This window comes from Patagioenas fasciata, chromosome 2 (assembly GCF_037038585.1).
Source record: "Patagioenas fasciata isolate bPatFas1 chromosome 2, bPatFas1.hap1, whole genome shotgun sequence".
Lineage (NCBI taxonomy): Eukaryota > Metazoa > Chordata > Aves > Columbiformes > Columbidae > Patagioenas > Patagioenas fasciata.
The window spans coordinates 164272541-164291471 of record NC_092521.1 but is presented as its reverse complement, the minus strand read 5'-3'; the positions used below and the strand labels follow the sequence as shown (position 1 = coordinate 164291471).

General features: G+C 46.8%; 2 protein-coding genes across 5 annotated transcripts in view; one reads left to right on the top strand and one right to left on the bottom strand.

Moving 5' to 3' along the window:
* Positions 1-3873, top strand: part of DLEC1 (DLEC1 cilia and flagella associated protein) — a 42990-nt gene extending 39117 nt beyond the window's left edge. For 2 of the 4 annotated variants that reach the window (XM_071805370.1, XM_071805368.1), the window contains 3 exons: positions 186-348; positions 974-1094; positions 3403-3873. In XM_071805370.1, coding sequence (XP_071661471.1) covers positions 186-348; positions 974-1094; positions 3403-3553 — 435 coding nt within the window. In that variant the 3' untranslated portion in view covers positions 3554-3873. Of the gene's footprint in view, positions 1-185; positions 349-973; positions 1095-2542; positions 2737-3402 lie in introns of those variants that run through there. The other 2 variants (XM_065830920.2, XM_071805369.1) reach the window with 2 other exon arrangements.
* A 1060-nt stretch (positions 3874-4933) lies between these two features.
* ACAA1 (acetyl-CoA acyltransferase 1) lies at positions 4934-18663 on the bottom strand. Its single transcript, XM_065830918.2, has 12 exons — positions 18443-18663; positions 16277-16370; positions 15938-15995; positions 15089-15168; positions 14118-14160; positions 11670-11768; positions 11173-11253; positions 9127-9317; positions 8849-9028; positions 7889-7944; positions 6911-7056; positions 4934-6010 (listed from the first exon to the last, which is right to left on the bottom strand). The coding sequence occupies exons 1-12, from the start codon at positions 18644-18646 to the stop codon at positions 5935-5937; spliced, it is 1308 nt and encodes a 435-aa protein (XP_065686990.1). The 5' UTR covers positions 18647-18663; the 3' UTR covers positions 4934-5934.
* Between the last annotated feature and the right edge of the window lie 268 nt (positions 18664-18931).

The window sequence follows — 18931 nt, the reverse complement described above, 5'->3', positions numbered from 1 at the left end:
TAAAACAAGCAACAACTCAATTCACTTGAAGCTGTAGAAAGGGGAATTGATTATTGCAAAACAATTGAACAATGGCTCTTCATTCAGTGCTTGAGGTAAGAATGATCCAGCTACAACAGATATTATGAAAGCCCCACAAAAATGATGTGGAGTTTGTGTTTCTTCCTCCTTTTCCTCTTTTGCAGCTGGTCCCAGTGACCGCGTACCTCACTGTTCCAGTGCTGGAACTCTCCTGCCACATGGTTGATTTCAAGACCTGCTTTGTGGCACAGACCGAGACCAAACACATCTTCCTGTGTAACAGGAGTGGCTGCAGGAGCTACTGGACTGCTTCACTGGGTATTCTGGGTTTGCAACTGGATTTCCTTGTTATATAGTCTCACTGTTCAGTGGTTTTATGTAGTAAGACTGCACTCGCTCAATATATAGCCAGTACGTGATGATATTGGCTGCAAATATATCAGAACTGCCCCTGTTCTCGCTTATCTGGGCTTTTTCTCTGTCCTCCTCTGTCCTCCTCTGTCCTCCTCTGTCCACCGCTTTCCTCTCTTTTTACATCAGCGTATCTTTACGCATTCCAGCAGTTACTCCAGACTTAACCAAAAGATCGAATCACAACCCTCACAAGTCATGAACCATCCTTTGCGCATTCATAATTCAATCCTAAGAGGCAACGAGAAGCTGCAGCTCCTTGCGAGTTCGGGTTGAGCTTGTGCCTAATGATGTTAACAACAGATGGGCTGCAAAGGAAAGAAGATCAGGGGCTTATTATTTTGACATGGGGGCTATTGGTCGCTCCCCTTGATCTGAGGATGAAAACAGAAACTGGCCACACGCACAGAAAGCCTCTGAGGGTGCAAGATGTGATTTATTAGTTGGCTGGCAAGGAGATGCATTGTTCTGAGGGCAACATGCTGCACACACACAAAGGGCCTTGTATTGCTTTTTGTGATATTTGCTTCTTTCATTGCAGATGAACAGGAAAGGCAAAACAACCCAGAAGTATTTTCTATCTCCCCTGCTACCGGCATTTTGGAGGCACGGGAAGGGGACCAGCCTACCACAGAGACTCTGCAGATCAGCTTTACTGCGAGGTACGGTTATTATAACAGGACTGAAATCTTGCTGGCACTCCCTGTCAAGCCCAGGCTTGGGGTGTGAGTGGCCACTGAAAGCAAAGAGCAATGGCCACTGAAAGCAAAGAGCAATTCTGCTCCATTCTTGTGTTCCCAGCCTGCTCGTTTTGCTTCTCTCACTTGCCAATCCTGGGCTCCCAGCTGGTACATTTTCCACATAACTGCGTTCCCCAAACTGCTCCTTTGTATGAGATTTCTTTTGGAACTGGCACCCAGAATTTCAGACTTTAGATTTAGCCCCTCGAAATCACACTGCTGTATGTACCACTGGATAAGATCCCTTTCTTTAGGGCAGTGTCATCAACACAGGACAAGTCTCAGGCCTGTAGCTCAGTGCAGAGGCTGATACAACAGTTGAGTCCTTTATGCAACCAGCACTTCACTAGGACAGAGGGAGAAATGTGTCTGGAGTAGCTCAGAATTCCAGTAAAGCATCTGTTTGTCATGCAGAAAGCGCAATGTCTCCTGCACTCAGTCTTGGGGATCCTTCATTATTATTTATGTGGCTTCTCTCTAAAACCTTTTGAATGTCTTTGCTTCCCTACATGCACTCAGAGTACCTCCTGAAGTAAATAGAGCAAAATGTTATTTTAATGGCATGATACAATTTGTTTTACCCTTGTTTAGCTGGGTGCAGTGTTTAGCATAACGGTCATGTCCATGTTTGAGAAAGAAAAGAAAAATCAATGTATTTTGTTGCCTCTAGTCCAAAGGTTTTCTATGCAACAATGTGAGCTGCAGGCAAATGACAGCGAAGAACAGAAGGGAGCAGATGATGATGACTTTGTCCTATCAACATCTAATATTGTTCTAATGATGTTTATGGAGATCTTATCATTAGCGATAGGACAGAGGACTGACCCAAAAGCTTTAAGTTCTTCGCTTTAAGTAGAGAGCTACAACTCCTCTTAGAAAATTCAGCTTCCAAGAAAAGAATTTGTAAGGGAAGTTGACACAAGGTGCCAGAAAGCGGAAGACAAGTCCATGCCGGTGGTCGCAGTGAACTGACCGCTGCCAACAGGGACGTTTCACACTCTAGGTGACACGTTACTGTCCCAACTTTGGGCTCCCTGGAACCGGCCCTGAGATCCCGATGGCTGGAGCCACTGAAATCTCAGCAGGACGAAGCCTCAAGCAGCTGCCAGAGAATCCTCGCTTTCTAAATTTTTCTGGAGTTCTTGTGAATATGGCCAGAAAGGCTTCTTTGTTGTCTGACAAGAGACACTAATTATTGTGCCTGGAAGTGAAGATGTTGCTGTAGAGCAGCCAGCTCGGCTCTTCAGCTCCAGACAAAGAATTCCCGACACAGCAGAGCTCAGAAGCAGCGTGGCATTAGTCAATAATTCTATACAAGGTGTGAAGTGATTTTAATTATTCACCTCCTGAAATCAGTGATCTTCCTGCAGGGGAATTTTGTTATGGGGAGGAAAAACTCGATGTTGTCTGGCAGAACGGGCTCTGCCTCAGGGCGCTGTGACAGACGCAGAGGAGTTCTTCAGATCAGCAGTCTCAGGAGCACTGGGGAGCATTGGCCTTGGGCAAATCCTGCTGTAAGATTGGCACTCGGTGCAGAACTACACCTGGTGTAAGCTTTTTGATGTTCAGTTACAATCCGGACTCCACTGACTGCCCCGGGTCTGCAGGGAGCTGATGGAAACTTCAGTTTCAAACTTTGTCACAGGGATGAGTTTGCACAGGAAGGCAGCACAAGCTCCCAAGTATTCCCCTCAGCAGAGCTTCCTTTTATTTATCTAATTACCCTGGTTCCCTGAAAATAAGACAGGGTCTGATATTAATTTTTGCTCCAAAAGATGCTTACTTCTTTACGTGTATAACTGGCTGGACACTACTTAAATAGACTTTTTTAATGAACTGTAACTTGGGCTTATTTTTGTCGTAGGGCTTGTATTTCAAGCATCCTGAAAAATTCTGCTAGGGCTTATTTATGGGGTAGGTCTTAGTTTTGGGGAAACAAGGTAAAATAGAATTTCAGCAGTAGGAAGATACTCAAGCTCTTCTTTCCAACGTGAATAATCCAGTGTCTTTACTGGACCGTTCTCTTCAACCATCCTGATGTGACACTATGAAGTGAGATTGTTACCCACAGCCTCGACAGCACCATTACAGACCAGTGCTTGTGACTGGGAGTGGTTCATGTCTTAGGGCACCGCGTTCCCCTTTTTCCTCCACAAAGCAACTAATGTCACCTTTAAACCCAGATCTGCATCTAGGTGTAACTGAACTGTCTTTTCCTTCTGCATTTTAGGAGTGACATTGAATACGAAACTACCGTGACTGTTACTGGAATGCTGGGGGAGAAGCCCTGCAAGCTCCAGATCCGGGGACGAGGAACATACGATGAGAAGTATGAAGACGTATTTAATTCAAGCAAGAGAATGTGGGACGTGCCAAGGTAACGTGTTGGATGCAGATGTGCTATCAGCTGAGCCTGGATTTTCACCTACTTCAGTTGTTTTAATATGGCCTGGAATTTTAGCAGAATGGAATGTTAAGTTATGAGGACAAAAAGCTCCTGGTATTTTAAAGAAAAGAGTTATCGTCTCACACTCTGCTATTCCTTTTATTGCTGTGCTAAGTTTACCATCACCCCCAGAACCAGGCTCTGCAAAATAATAATCGTTTTTAAATTGCAAAGCAGCTCTGGTAACAGGCCAAACCCTTTTGCACATCACAGTGTGCCTCAAATTACAATTAAACACTGTTTGTACCGTAAAAAGCAGCTTTTGTTTTGCCTTGTTTGACACTAAAATGAACATTGACACATAATAAAAGTAAGAATTAGGGAATAGGGCAGTGTTCCCCTGGCTGTTTTCTCAGTGCTTTACATGAAAAGGGGAAGAGCCAACTTTCCCTGGACTCCTTGGAAAATTACCAACCTGTGTGTCGAATTAGCAAATCGTATTGAGAACATCCCTTCTTCCTTTTAATTCTTCCCCTCGACAAGGTTCCCATTTACTCACACTTCTCTTTAAATGTTTTTAGTATTACTTGAGCTAAAGGTCACTGTAATTCCCACTTCTGAGCCTGTTATGTTTTCCACTCCCACCATATAAAAGGCTTTTGTTGGAGGCAGCATATGTGGGGAGGAGAGGGCTGCGATCCCCACTGCAGGAGGACCAAGGACCCACGATAGCTGCCTCCTGCCTAGTTTAAAAGACTCGAACTCACTTAATACACAGGAACCTCAGTGCAAAAAAGGTCTCTCAGAAGATGCTAATTCTTCTCTGCTCCTTTAAATTTAATCTTCTTTTTGCTCTGAAATAAAGTGTGTGTGATTGATGAGTGAAACAGGCTACAGAACAAGAAGCTGAGAATATAAAAGAGCATCTCTCTATGAGGACAGGGTGAGAGTTGGGTTGTTCAGCTGGAGAACAGAAGGCTCCAGGGAGACCTTACAGCAGCCATCCAGTACCTACAGGGGACCTACAGGAGAGCTGGAGAAAGTCTGTTCCAAGGGCATGGGGTGATAAGGAGTAATGGCTTTAAACTGAAAGAGGTAGGTTTAGATGAGATATAAGGAAGAAATTCCTCACCATGAGGGTGATGAGACCCTGGCCCAGGTTGCCCAGAGAGGTGGTGGAGGCTCCATCCCTGGAGACATCCCAGGCCAGGCTGGATGGGGCTCTGAGCAACCTGAGCTGGTGAAGATGTCCCTGCTCATGGCAGGGGTGGCACTGGGTGAGCTTTGATGGTCCCTTCAACCCAAACCATTCTCTGGTCTCTCTCCAGCTAATCATGACCTTTAACTAACAATCATCATAAAAAGAACAAACATATTGCAAGAATGCAGTTGTATTATTAAGTAAGTAAGTGCAAAAATAAGAGCCAGGACAAGGAACTTGAGTCTGTGTTACAAATTCAAACTTTTCTAACGTATCAGAGACAATGAGTACATTTCTTTTTCAAGCTTTAGCTCTGAGTTTCAGTGATCTGATGATTCCTCATAAGAAGAACAACAAATAAGGGAGAATTTTACCACATGATGATTTTGCTGATGTTCATGTAGTGCCTGCAGGAAGAATAATGCTGAGACCTGTTTTACGTTAGGTAAGTAAATGTTATTAAGCAGAAACTTGGCCTCTAAGTTAGATTCACACAAGCTGATAATCAGAAATATGTTATAAAAGACAGCATGGCTGCTTTCCAATTCCTGCCTTCTAGCAAATCACCAAAACCTTTCTGTACAGTTTGATAGGTCCTGCGTAAATTACTTCCTAATCCTTCCAGCTTCAGAGCAGCTCGGTTACAAGTAGAACAATAAAACATCCAGCACAGGGTCAACTTAAGGCATAACCAACTAATGCCTGGGACAGGACAGACACAGCAGTAAAGGTGTTAAGTCTGCACCGCTTTCAGAACAAGCTGTTCCAGACTTCTTGCGAGACGGTGAAATCTTTTAAAGATGGGCATTGTTTTCATGGTGAGCAACCGTTTCAGACAATCTGTCATACAAAAATACGGCACCGTGAACTACGTCTCTCTGATAATATTCGCAGAATAAAGGGATTGATTACATTATAAATACTCATTCATCATCACCACACAAGGGCCTGTAGTTGAACTTCAGCTGAACTGATTTATCTTCCCACATCAGGACATCATTTGCCAGTTTTGCATTTTCCCGCCTGCTTCGTAGATCTGTACAATTTTTTTCTAAGTTACAATTTGTGCCTAAAATTTGTACATCTAGTAACGAATCCCTGAACCCACTTGATTTCACAGTGCAAATCACTTGCTGTCACTAGAGAAGGCAGAGAACGAGCTGTTGCGCTGGAGTTCAGTTCCCTGGGTACTCGAACACAGCGGCAGCACCCATGCCAGTGCCAATGCACATCGATACCACCCCGTACGCTCTGAAATGAAAAACAACACATGGAATTAAGACAGATCAGGTTTAGGGAAGAAAAAAAGAATACAGTAAATGTGAGCTACCCGCTGTGTCACCAAGATTCTAACTCCGGAGCAGCACCCTGGAGATGCCACGGGGTGTTGTTTGCAAAGCACACGGACACACGTTTCTCCCTCTGCTACTTTCTGGACCAGAAGCAGCTCCTTGGCCACCACCAGCTGCAAAGCTGAGGTAGGAGAATGACTTTGGTTCAGATGGGCTGAGGAAGAAACTCTTCCCTTCCTGCCTCCTACCCCTGCCTTTCGCGTGGCTTCGGTGTAAGTTCAAGGTAAGTTGGATAGTCAGACAATGTGCAGTAGGATTTGTGGGAAAGCAGAGTGCAGAGCCTGATTTCAGAGCAAGTTCTTCCACTTTGAGATTTTAATGTTGTTCACCTGATTTGCGTGGCATTTAATGGTTTGTGATCACTGTCACCCCCCGTCTCTAGGCCAGGGCACAGCTCGTCCTAAGGTGCAGTGCGGGGACACGGGATGTGCCAGCATCAAAAGCAGCAGTGACAGAGCCAGCAGCAGACACTGGGTTTCTTCCACATGTCAGGAAGACCCCAAAATCCTGCGACCGAGCTGCCACAAAGCCTGACTTAGCCCAGCCTTGCAAAGCCACGAGCTGTGACACTGCTGCTCTAACGCTGCACAGTAGAGATGTCACCACCACAGGCCAGAAAAGACTCTGCACTTGGGTCCAGCGAGATGTTACATGACTCTCCACAATGAGAAACCACTGGGAATTCATCTTCAAACCCACCAGTAGGATGGAGAAAGCTCAACCCAAACCAACAGCTCCTTCTGGGCCTAACTCACCTACATTTAAGGCATTAAAGCTCAGACTGTTCCTCTGCGCTCACCTTTTGCCTCTGCGCTTCAATTCATTGAGCAAAGTGACGACTTGACGAGCACCAGTACAGCCCAGCGGGTGCCCCAGGGCAATGGCTCCTCCCAGGGGGTTCACCTTCTCCATGGGAATGCCCAGCTTTTCAACGCAGTACGTGGCCTGGAATGACAGACACAGGGAACAGTTCCATGGGGACACTCTGGACCCCATCAGTTCTCAGCTAAGAGCAGCACAGGGACAATTGATGATCTTGTCCATAAAGAGGGACAGCAAACCACCACTTTTTACAAGGGCATGGAGTGATAGGACAAGGAGTAATGGCTTTTACTGAAAGATGGTAGATTTATATGAGATTATAAGGAAGAAATTCTTCACCATGAGTGTGGTTAAACACTGGAATGGGCTGCCCAGAGAGGTGGTGGGTGAACCATCCCTGGAGACATCCCAGGCCAGGCTGGATGGGGCTCTGAGCAACCTGAGCTGGTGAAGATGTCCCTGCTCATGGCAGGGGTGGCACTGGATGAGCTCTGAAGGTCCCTTCCAACCCAAACCATTCTCTGGTCTCTCTCCAGCTAATCACGACCTTTAACTAATAATCATCATAGAAGGAACAGGAACATACTGCAAGAATCCAGTTGTATTATTAAGAGCAAAAATGCCAGGACAAAGAACTTGATTCTGTGTTACACATTTAAACTTTTCTAACAGCTCAGAGACAATGAGATTATTTCTTTTTCAGGCAGCTCTAGTGGCTTCAAAAGTTTCATGCTTACAATGAATTTAGCTCAAGTTATGTTTGTTTTTACACAAAATCCACCTTGTTGTGGCAGCTGCTCTGCAAGCACTGAACAATTGGTTCAGAGACCTGACTCCAGCCAGAGCTGCAGAACCACGTTACAAATCCAAAGCACACACAGTGATATGTGGAACAAGTGGAAATCTTAATTTGGAGACCAAACCAAAATAAATATCAAACAGGATGATCACTCACCTGGCTTGCAAAAGCTTCATTAATTTCAAATATATCAATGTCATTCAGAGTCAGACCTACGGTTCAGAGAAGTCAGGATTTAAAATAGGGTATTTTTGCCTTAAGACTATATTGAAAAGAATAAGTCACTTAAAGCCTCCCTTGATGAATTCTAGTTCTATTATAGTTCTGCTCCACTGGTGGCATCAAGAGGGGACCTCAGCTCCATGTGGGGTGTCTCTACTTGTAAAACATGTTTATGTACAATGTCTAAACACCACAAAATATCACAGTTTATGGTCGCTGAGTTTGCCAGGTTTCCTTAGATTAGATATGATTTCTTTGCAGAGGGATTAAAGGTTGAAGGATATTTCGAGGCTAAAACTATAGGGTAGCACGACGGGTGGACTCAACAATAATCACCAGCTATAAAAGCTGTTTAACCTGATGTGTATGATAAGAACCCTGAGGAAAGCAGTTCTGCTGGTCAGATGCCAAAATTGTAAAGAAATAAACAAATATGCAAACAAACAAACAAAAACCCAACCCAAAATGAAATGAAACCAACCAACTAGAACAAAACCAAACAAACCCCACAAAACAAAGCCAAACCACAAAACTAACAAATAAAAACAAACCAAAAACCAACCAAACAAAGCCACAACAATACATTAAACCACCCCTGTCACAGGCTGGTCACATTAAGGAAGAAAAACCAGCGCTAAATGAACATGAAATTACTTGTTGTTTGTTGAGACTGTGCAGGGATTTAATCCTGGGCTTCTCCCAGGTGAGCGAATGACAATTCATACACGACCACAAGTGAGGAGTATTACAATAATCCCAGCTGGGATCTTTGAAATTCCAGATCTTAAGTTCACTGTTCCTATGTCTGACAGCCACACGTGCTTTAATACAGAATCTCAAATTTCAGCCCGCGGGGTCTGATTTGCCATCGTACAAACAACGAGCGGTCCTTACCCGCCTTCTCCAGGGCCGCGGGGATGGCGTAGGCCGGGCCGATGCCCATGACGTCGGGTGGGACTCCGACCACGGCAAAGGACCTGAGCACCCCCAGCACCGGGAGCCCCAGCTGTGCCGCTTTGGAGCGTTTTGCCAGGAGAACAGCGGCTGCTCCATCACTGACCTGGCTGGCGTTGCCTGTTGGAAGAGATTTATTAACACCTTTTTTGCCTAAGCACGTTCATGACGAGGCAGATAAACCACTAGAATGACACAAATGTGACCGCGGAGCAGACCTGCTGTGGTGCTGCCGTCCTCTTTGAAGGCGGGTTTCAGCTTCGCCAAGCCTTCCAGGGTCGTCGACGGCCTGATCCCTTCATCTTGGTGCACAGTGATTGTTTTTCGGTTGCCTTCATTATCTACAACAGTGGTCGTCACTGGAACGATCTCGGTTTTAAACAGTCCCATCTGTTGAGCTTTTGCTGCTCTGTCAGAGAAGAGTATGAGAGGTTAAAATATTCTGAAGTGCAAGAGAATGAATGTAAAGGAAACCAGTCAGGAGGAGAATGAACTAAGGTGTGACGTGGTAAACTGGTTCATCATCGCCGAGCAGTGGATGGGAAGACACCAAATACTTGTTTTCATTCATGGGAAGACAAACTTCTTAAATCTACATCACGGGAAATACGTCACTGACATTATAGGCATTTCACCCCAAAGCCGGGGCACAGGATCACCCACTTCTGAGCGAGATCCTTGTTCTGTTCCCATCAGCAGCTTTGTGACCGACCGAGCACCACCAGCCCACAGCGTGAAGCTGTGCATGGCCAGGGGTGCAGTTGCATCGCAACTGAAAGAAAATCAATGATTCCTCATATTCCGACATCAATTATTATCTATGACTTTAAACGGGGAAAGTGGGCTAAGCCTCCACATAATGCTAATTATTTCTGACAAGGTAAGGAATGGCTAAAGTTTCCCTCATTACTGGTTTTGTCCTACTAAAGACAAGTACCTAAAGCCTGCGGTCTGAAGCTCAACAATCTTCTGGCATTTAAATGCAACTTTTCAACCCAAAATGATTGCAATTTATGTTGCATAGTTCAGTGTGACTACGTGGAAAGGAATCATTGAATTTAGCAGCAAATGTGCGGTGAAAACAGGGTTTGGTCCCTGAGACAGCAGCATTAGCAGTGGGGAACAAGTGACACGGCCAAACTGCTGTAAGTAAACAGAATGCAATTAGCTAAATTAAAATTAGCTCAGAGTGCACGGGTTTAATCTTTCATATCAACAAGGTATTTAAAAGCCTCCACAGCAGAGCTGACTTAGAAGATTTACCTTCCAGCAGCAGAGCACCCTTTAGAGGGATTACAGATCAGCGACCAAGCGCCTGTTTTACCCTCTCATCACTTGACAATCTCACTAATAAAATGTAAATATTTCTTCCTCCCAGGTAAGCGAGAGTTGGAGCGGAGCACTGAAGGACAGATCAGTAACTGCGCAGACATCCTGAGACCGCGGCCAGAAAATCGCCCCTTTCTCACGTGCAAGGATCGCGTTCACATACCCTCTGGCGTTATCAGCCCCGTGTCAGTGAGAAAGGCTGGCACACCGAGTTCCCCAGAATCAGCGCCAGAATTTAAAGGTTAACTGGCCTGTGCAGTGGCTTCCTGTATTAGATAAATAACTGGACCGGGGCGATGCTTAAACAGAGCTCTGAAAGTCTGCTTTAACTCTTTGATAGCAGCAATTTTAATATATCACCTGTCACTGGAGTTGCCACTGCAGCCCCATGGATTCCAGGGGTCTGTTGACTTTGGCAGTGATTTAACCTCAGAGGAAGGTTACAAGAGGTAGAACTTGGAGCCAAACACCTGCAGCCACTCTTCTCATAAGCTCAGCAGTTCTCTAGAAACTGTTTAAATATTCCAGTTTAGGAAAGGTTCCTGCTGCCACCAGTGCCATGGTCAGTTGGAAGCGATACTGAGCCAAAGGCACCATGAAAATACTGCTCCGCAGTCCAGAAACCTTCCGGAGGTTGTGTCCTTTGGGTGCTGAAAAGCACAGGGCACCCACTGCTCAGGGTTCATGTGCCCAGCAATTCGTGCACAATATTATTCACACAATTCCCAGAAGAGCTCTGAACTCAGGTTTCCTTATCGCAGAACCCAGGACAGGCACTGACCTTCGCTCTGAGCGCCTCAAGCTTCTTCACTCACTCTTAAGGTTTGAGAGGCAACACAAAGGCTGAGCTTAACCACTCTGGGGAAGCAGCAATGTGTTTTCTAGCTGTATTTATTCCTTAACTAAAAGGTTTTAAAAAGAAAAAAGGCATTTACTTTTGTTGGGAAGCCAAGGCGAAGGCATCTTGCTTCTTTCGGGAAACTCCAAACTTCTCTGCCACGTTTTCCGAGGTAATTCTGGGGAAAAATAAAACATCACAGACTTAACGTAATGACTCATCTCATGGAGCTGCCCTTGGCTTCTACAAAGACAACACAAGGTATGAGCAGTGGCTTTGGTCTCAAACCAAACTGCTGCCTTCTCAGCCTAGAACTGCTTGGCAGAAGCAGATCTTGAATCAAATCCAGCACCAAAACAAGGTTCAAAACTCACTCTCAACTTTTTGCTCATTAAGCTTAAGACATAAGACAAGAAAATCCTTATCAGAGTCACTGAGCTTCCCCCATTTCATGTAATTAATCCTGTACCACAGCCACAGAGGATGGCGACACACGCAGATCCGAGCTCAGTGCATTCGGATTGACTTGAAACAGTCCCTGAGGAGATGGATCAGCTGGAAAACCCTTAAACTTTGGGAAAAGGGAACACTTACCCCATAGGAATGAGGCAATCTCGAGCTTTGCTGTTCTCCATCATACTGGAACTGATATCGCCAGGGTTATTGGCACTTCTGAGGGACATCGTTTCCACACTAAACACAAGAAAAATTTAGATTTGCTACCAGTGCTTTCATTCTCTATTTGTGGCAATTGCTCAATTAAGATTGATCTAAACTCAGCATCTTGACAACATGTCTTCCTATTACCCTATAGAAACGCAGCGAATAATTAAGAACGGGCTGAGGCAGAAGCTCTTCAGCCATCAGCAGAAGAATTACCACAAAATGAAAACAGATTGCTGGATTAAACTGGTCCGTGTTTCACTAAGAACAGGATACCAATGTCAACAGTTAATTTCTCTTGCTTCCACAGCTAGGAAGGAATCACTAAAGATTCTGGCACTTTTGTCCTGAAACGTAACGAAAAACCTAAGGTCCTAGGGCTGGAGTTCTCAGCAGACTGTCAACACCCATAAAAATGCCATTTACAGTTTAAGAACCGGTTGGCAGCGTAATAACTATTATGCAAACCATGATGCCATTTGTATTTCGCAACACAAAGAATTTAAAACGCAGATCCCAGAGGCTGTGCTCTCTCACCTACATATGAGTTACCAGACTGACAATATCCAGTTTTACTGCATACACACAGCATCGCTTACGACCAGTGAGCTTTTGTAAAGTCAGTCCAGCCTATGAAGCCTGTGATGGGAAAAGGGTTTGAATTCTACTCTGCACCCCACAAATACATTCATGAAGAGTAAATAACAAAGCAACTATTACAGGAAAATGCAAGACAAGCAGAAAATGCAGCTTTTCCCTGAGCAGCTTATAGGAAGCACTATCAGGAGTTTAAAATAACTCCAGGACATTGCATTATTGAGTTGAGGCACAGCTGCTCCCTGAAGGAGGTTTTTGGTAAGAGCAAACCAGAGCTACAGCTTTTTGTGTTCTCGTTCAGTGTCTGCACCGACAGAGTGGGTGAGTCCTCTCACAGGGAGAACACGACTTGGGATAAGCCCAGCTCACAAATGCTATTTGTAATGTATAGATCTTATGTCTTCATGGAGGATCTTTGCATAGAAGAGGCCAGAAAACTTCCCGCAATGCCATAGAAATGAGAGACCTTATTGCAGCCTTTCTGTACTTAATAGGAGACTGTAAGAAAGATGGGGACAGACTTTTCAGCAGGGCCTGTTGTGACAAGACAAGGGGTGATGGTTTTAAATTAAAGGAGGGGAGATTCAGGCTGAACATGAGGAAGAAATTCTTGACACTGAGGGTGGTGAAACACTGGTCCAGGTTGCCCAGAGAGGTGGTGGATGAACCATCCCTGGAGACATCCCAGGCCAGGCTGGATGGGGCTCTGAGCAACCTGAGCTGGTGAAGATGTCCCTGCTCATGGCAGGGGTGGCACTGGATGAAGATTTGAAGGCCCCTTCCAACCCAAACCATTCTGTGATTCTATGAAAAGCAGTGGCTTGCACATCCAAAGGTGCAAAGGCCGGATCCCAAACCCTTTGAGTCTGTCAGTACCTTTAAGCGTCTAATTTTGCCTCACACTGACAAGGAACTTGTTGAAAAGAGCGTGTTAAACTGATCAAGTGGAAAGCATCATGAGCTCAAGCACAAGCATTGCCGTGAACACCAAGTGCTCACCCTACATCAGAGGAATGCGCCTGTTTTTTGAGCTGTTTATTTCACAGCAGTCTGAGAAGGGCGTTCTCAGCATCACATCTTGCTCAAGGTGTTGGGAAGTTCTAAATATTTTACCTAAGGGCTACCGGATGACTGTGTACAGTAATAATTCAAGAGAGACTTAAGAGTTAACAAGGTAAAGAAACAGAGAAACTAAATATTTTAGCCTCAGGATTACTGAATAGTTTTTTCTTAAATTCATCCTTCTGAAGCAAATGTATATGTGGTCACAAGTATTTCTCCAAAGCCAACATAATATTTGCATAATCCTCTAAAAAACAAACACTTCCCATGATGTTAGGACTGAAGCAAAGAACAGCATGCCCATCCACTGCAGAAAAACATCTGTAAGTCTGTAGAACAGTTAGTAGCATGGGCAGGACGTTCTTTATCCAAGTTAGCTCCTGGTCTTCTAAGACACCAGTTAATTGGAAGTTAGTTAAAAAGCTAATTATGGCAGGGCTCTTTCAGGCTGCCAGAGCTCCGCACACAAGTGGTGACCCTAATAAAACACACTTTTTGCAGGTTTGTAAGAGACATTCAGCCTCTTACTGCAACCCCAGCAGACAGGTCACCAAAACCAGAACTTCCAGGGGAATTAAAGGATTTTAAAGCTCCATCCCTCAAACCCTTAAAGATGATCTGATCTTCTGTGAAAGTACTCGGCAGCCTCTGGAAACACATGAATTGCACCTGCAGCCACCACTTAAACTCAGGTCCTAGCGCCACAAAAAACTTTCTTACCCACAGGCCAAGCCGATGTCATAGGATCCATTTCGGATGCCACCTGCAAGAGCAGCACAGAAACATTCTTACTGTCATGAGAAGCAAAAGCACTTCCAGTCCAGCTGTGTTTTCTGAGCCCCTGAGGCAGCCCCTGCAGCTGAAAGGTGCATTCCCACCACCCTCCCACCTGCCCAAACATGAGCAGGTCAAGGAGCTGGTGGGGCTGAAGAGCAACCGTGACCTGATGTGCAACCAGAGAGGACAGCAGGGACCCTTCTAGATGCTGCTGATAGAATCACAGATTCATAGAATCATTTCAGTAAGACCTTCAGGATAATCAAGTCCAACCATAACCTAACCTAACTCAGGCACTAAATCATGTCCCTGAAAACCTCGTCTAAACACCTTTTAAACCCCTCCAGGGATGGTGACTCCACCCTGGGCAGCCTGTCCCAATGCCTGACAACCCTTTCTGTGAAGAATTTTTTCCTGATATCCAATCTAAACCTTCCCTGGCACAACTTGAGGCCATTTCCTCTTGTCCTGTCACTTGTTACTTGGGAGAAGAGACCAACCCCCTCCATTCTACAACCTCATTCCAGGTAGATGTGGAAGTGATGGTAGAACTCATCCTCAGAGAACCAAGTTACTTCTCGGGGGCAAACTCACCCGCTCAAGGATACAAGTATTCAACCAACAACACAAATTCCTGATGGCAGAACACATTATGAAATCATGGAATAGTTTGGGTTGGAAGGGACCTGCAAAGCTCATCCAGTGCCACCCCTGCCATGAGCAGGGACATCTTCACCAGCTCAGGTTGCTCAGAGCCCCGTCCAGCCTGGCCTGGGATGTCTCCAGGGATGGGGCATCTAACACCTCTCTGGCCAACCTGGGCCAGTGTTTTTACTGCCCAGTGAGATTTGAGTGCAGGAGAACAAGCCCTTGGGGTGGGGAGAGCATTGACTCCAAGTACCCATCACACTTACCAGCTATATTGATAATGGCCTGTAGCCCGGAGGAGCACTGCCGGTTCACGCTCGAGCACGGCACCGTCTCTGGAATACCACTAGAAAATAAAACAGTGTTGGCAAAGACTCAGTGAAACCACACAACAAACCAAACCTCCAAAGAAAGCGTTAAGCCACTCGATTAAACTTTAACCCTCAAGTTCGAGACAGATTCCTTGACATATTCATTGACCCATTTGGTCCTGCACCAAGAGAAAGCAAAGTTCACAGATAATTTCCAAACTTGATTTGCAAGTGGCTCTAAGAGCTGTCTCCCCACAGATCTGTGTCCTGAAGGTCCTCTGTAAGCAGGGCCCTCCAGAAATACTGAAAAGCTCTATGATACTCATAATTTCTGGTGGGCTGCATCTGCATCCCTCTGAAATGGTGGTTGTACACTGATTTATAGAAGCACTTGGCAACAGACACTGGCTGAAATATCTGGAAGCTGGGATCCAGCTCAATAGAAACCATCAACCACAACACTGGAGAATGAACAGAAAAATCTGAGACAACTCCACAGTTTCAGGCCCACGCAGAGCAGAAAAGCAGCAGGTACAGCTGGGAGGTCACAAAAAAAGGCTCAACACAGGCAGGCCAAGCAGATTAACCAGGCCCATCTCTGCCTCCCTGTCCTTTAACAACCGGGTTCTCCAAACCCCAGCACAGTTCTTCAAATGCACGATCAAAGTCTCATTTCTAGGCAAAAGGTGCTTTGCTGTAACTTCTTAGGAGCACGTGAGCCTTGTCACAACCTCTGACCCACTGCTGCTCTGTAGCCAAGGCCCAAGAACAGGAGGAAGAACCTCCATATGCTCCAGAGTTTACCTTAGAAACTGCGCGACTCTTGCAACCAAAGCGCCAGCTCCAGGCTGCAGCACGTTTCCTGAGTGCAAAGACATGATTCCAGTCAACTGGTTGCATTTCCCTCACTAAGCTGCTGCGGGCATCGAGGAGACGTGAAGGTCACCACAGCTCGGTACCGCCCAGCACTCATATCAGAGCCCAACCACCCAACAGAACAGTCACAAATATTGGTTTCGTAAACCTACTGCTAGACACCAGCCCCACGATATTTGCAAATATCCCATGGGAGACCAGGAGCAGCTGGTCCCAGAGAACTATCCAGCCCAGGAGTTTCAAGTTGGACCGAGGTTGTTCACTCACCCACGCAGATGTCTCCCAGGACCTCAGGACGAAGATTGACATCTTTAAGGACGGCTGTCATCACCGCAGACAGCAGTTCATCGGGTGTAGTGTCCTAATAGCACAGGAGATCAGCCAACAGGACTAGAGAAGCGACTGTGCCACTGTACTCAGTACTAGTGAGGCCCCACCTTGAATCCTGTGTTCAATTTTGGGCCCCTCATCATAAAAAGCACATTGAAATACTGGAGAGAGTGCAAAGGAGACGACAAAACTGGTGAGGGGCTGGAGCACAAGTGCGATGGGAGCGGCTGAGGGACCTGGAGGGTTCAGCTGGAGAACAGGAGCTGAGGGGAGACCTTCTGATCTCTGAACTGCCTGAAAGGAGCTTGGAGCATGGAGGGGGTTGGTCTCTTCTCCCAAGGAACAAGTGATAGGATGAGGAGAAATGACCTCAGGTTGTGCCAGAGGAGGTTTAGATTGGATACTCAGAAAAATTCCTTCACGGAAAGGGTTGTCAGGCTTTGGAACAGGCTGCCCAGGGCAGTGGTGGAGTCACCATCCCTGGAGGGGTTTAAAAGGCATTTAGACAAGGTTCTTCGGAACGTGGTTTAGTGTCAGAGTTAGGTTACGGTTGGACTCAATGTTCCTGAGGGTGTTTTCCAACTGCAATGATTCTATGATTCTAGTTAAACACCAGAACCTGCTCTGTCACCAGCTCACCCTCCGACTACTTCAGAGGACCGCTGCACGATGCTCAGACAGCTTTACTCCACTTCTCAGCTCATCATGGTTTTCTTTTTCTTATAAAAGCAGAATTATTCTGCATGATTTTTACCATGGATATCTTCCAAGCACTGTAACACACACTGCTTTCTTAGCTAGCTCGGTTTTATATGAGGACGCTTTGTGGGGTCTTCGAAGCCAAACAACTACGGCAAGTTATGTCACAAGTGTTCACAAGTTGAGCCTCCGTATTCACCTTGTGAAAGAAATGCAAGTGACCCTTGGCTGGTGGGGAAGCACTGGGGGTGTGACAAAACCTGTTCTGAAGGATGGCAGATAACTTACAACCTTTGGGGCTAACTGGCACCGAGCTCTTGCCTCGGTCAGGGCCCCAGGACTCTGTAGTGCCACCCAGTGAGGAAAAGCCACTTCAGGAGAAGGGTGGCAGGTCTACGCCAAGCGCCATCGGTACCCGAGCAAATGAGGAAGATGCTGCTTTTCTAGGCAGTCGCTCTGTTTGACCACAGCACAGAAAGGCAGCACGGGATAGACAAACCTCAGGCCTGAAGGGGAGCCAGGAAACTTATGGCAGCTTTTTGGGGGTGCCAGTGGTCCTGCTGCACCAGGGCCATGTACCCCTGGGCAACAAAACCATCACAAAATCACAGACTGGCTGGGGTTGGAAGGGACCTCTGGAGACCATCCAGTCCAACCCACCTGCTAAAGCAGGGTCACCAGAGCAGATCACACAGGAAGGTGTCCAGGTGGGTTTGAATGTCTCCAGAGAAGGAGACTCCACAGCCTCTCTGGGCAGCCTGGGCCAGGCTCTGGCACCTCAAAGAAGTTTCTCCTCATATTCAGATGGAACCTCCTGTGCTTCAGTCTGTGCCTGTTGCCGCTCATTCTGTCACTGGGCACCACTGAACAGTCTGGTCCATCCTCTTGACACCCACCCTTGAGATATTTATAAACACAGATGAGATCCCCTCTCAGCTTCTCTTCTCCAGGCTGAACAGCCCCAGCTCTCTCTGTCTCTCCTAATAATAATAAAGATGCTCCAGACCCCTCAGCATCTTTATAGCCTTCTCTGGACTCTCTCCAGTAACTCCTTGTCATTCTTAAACTGGGGAGCCCAGAACTGGCCACGGTGCTCCAGATGCAGCCTCACCAGGGCAGAAGAGTCTGGTGGCGTCCCTCTGGGCAGGGACACCCGGCTGTGTGGAAGGGGGGTTGGCAGGGAGTCCCCAGCTGGGGCAGGGCAGAGACCGGGGGGTCAGTACCTGAGGGGATCAGTGCCTGAGGCGGATCAATGTCTGAAGAGGGCCCCACCTGAGGGGGATCAGTGCCTGACCGGCCCGACGCAACACCCTGAGAGGGCTCAGCAATCGACTGGCAGGACCCGCAGCTCCCCGCGAGGCGCAGGGGGGATTGCGGGCAGGACCCCCCACACCCGGGCCGTACCTTGAAGCCGCCTCGCTTGGCGCGGCCGATGGCAGTTCTCCGCCCGTGCACAACCACCACATCGTCCGGGCTGGTCCGGCTGTGGCTGCCGCAGGGCGCGGCCCGGAGCCCGGTCCCTGTCCCTGTCCCCGGGGCAGGGCCGGCGAGGTGCCCCAGTACCACCTGCACCCGCCGCATACCCCCACCACCCAGCGCCGCCGCCATCTTGTCACTGCCACCGCCTCCGGAGGCGGGGCGGCGGAGCACGCCACCTCATTTGCATATCCCCGCCCACTCCAGGGATGGCCACGCCCCCCACGCTTAACCCGGGGTTTGGGTCCCTGGCCGGAGGGGCAATAAATCATTAAAAAAAGACTTAAACTAACAAACCCAACGCAACGAAACACCCGATTAAAAACAAATTTCAAAGTAAGTAAACTTTAAATACGTTAAAAGAGAAATAAACTAAAAGACAGAAAAATAACAAAGGAAAAGTTACAGAGAGGGAAA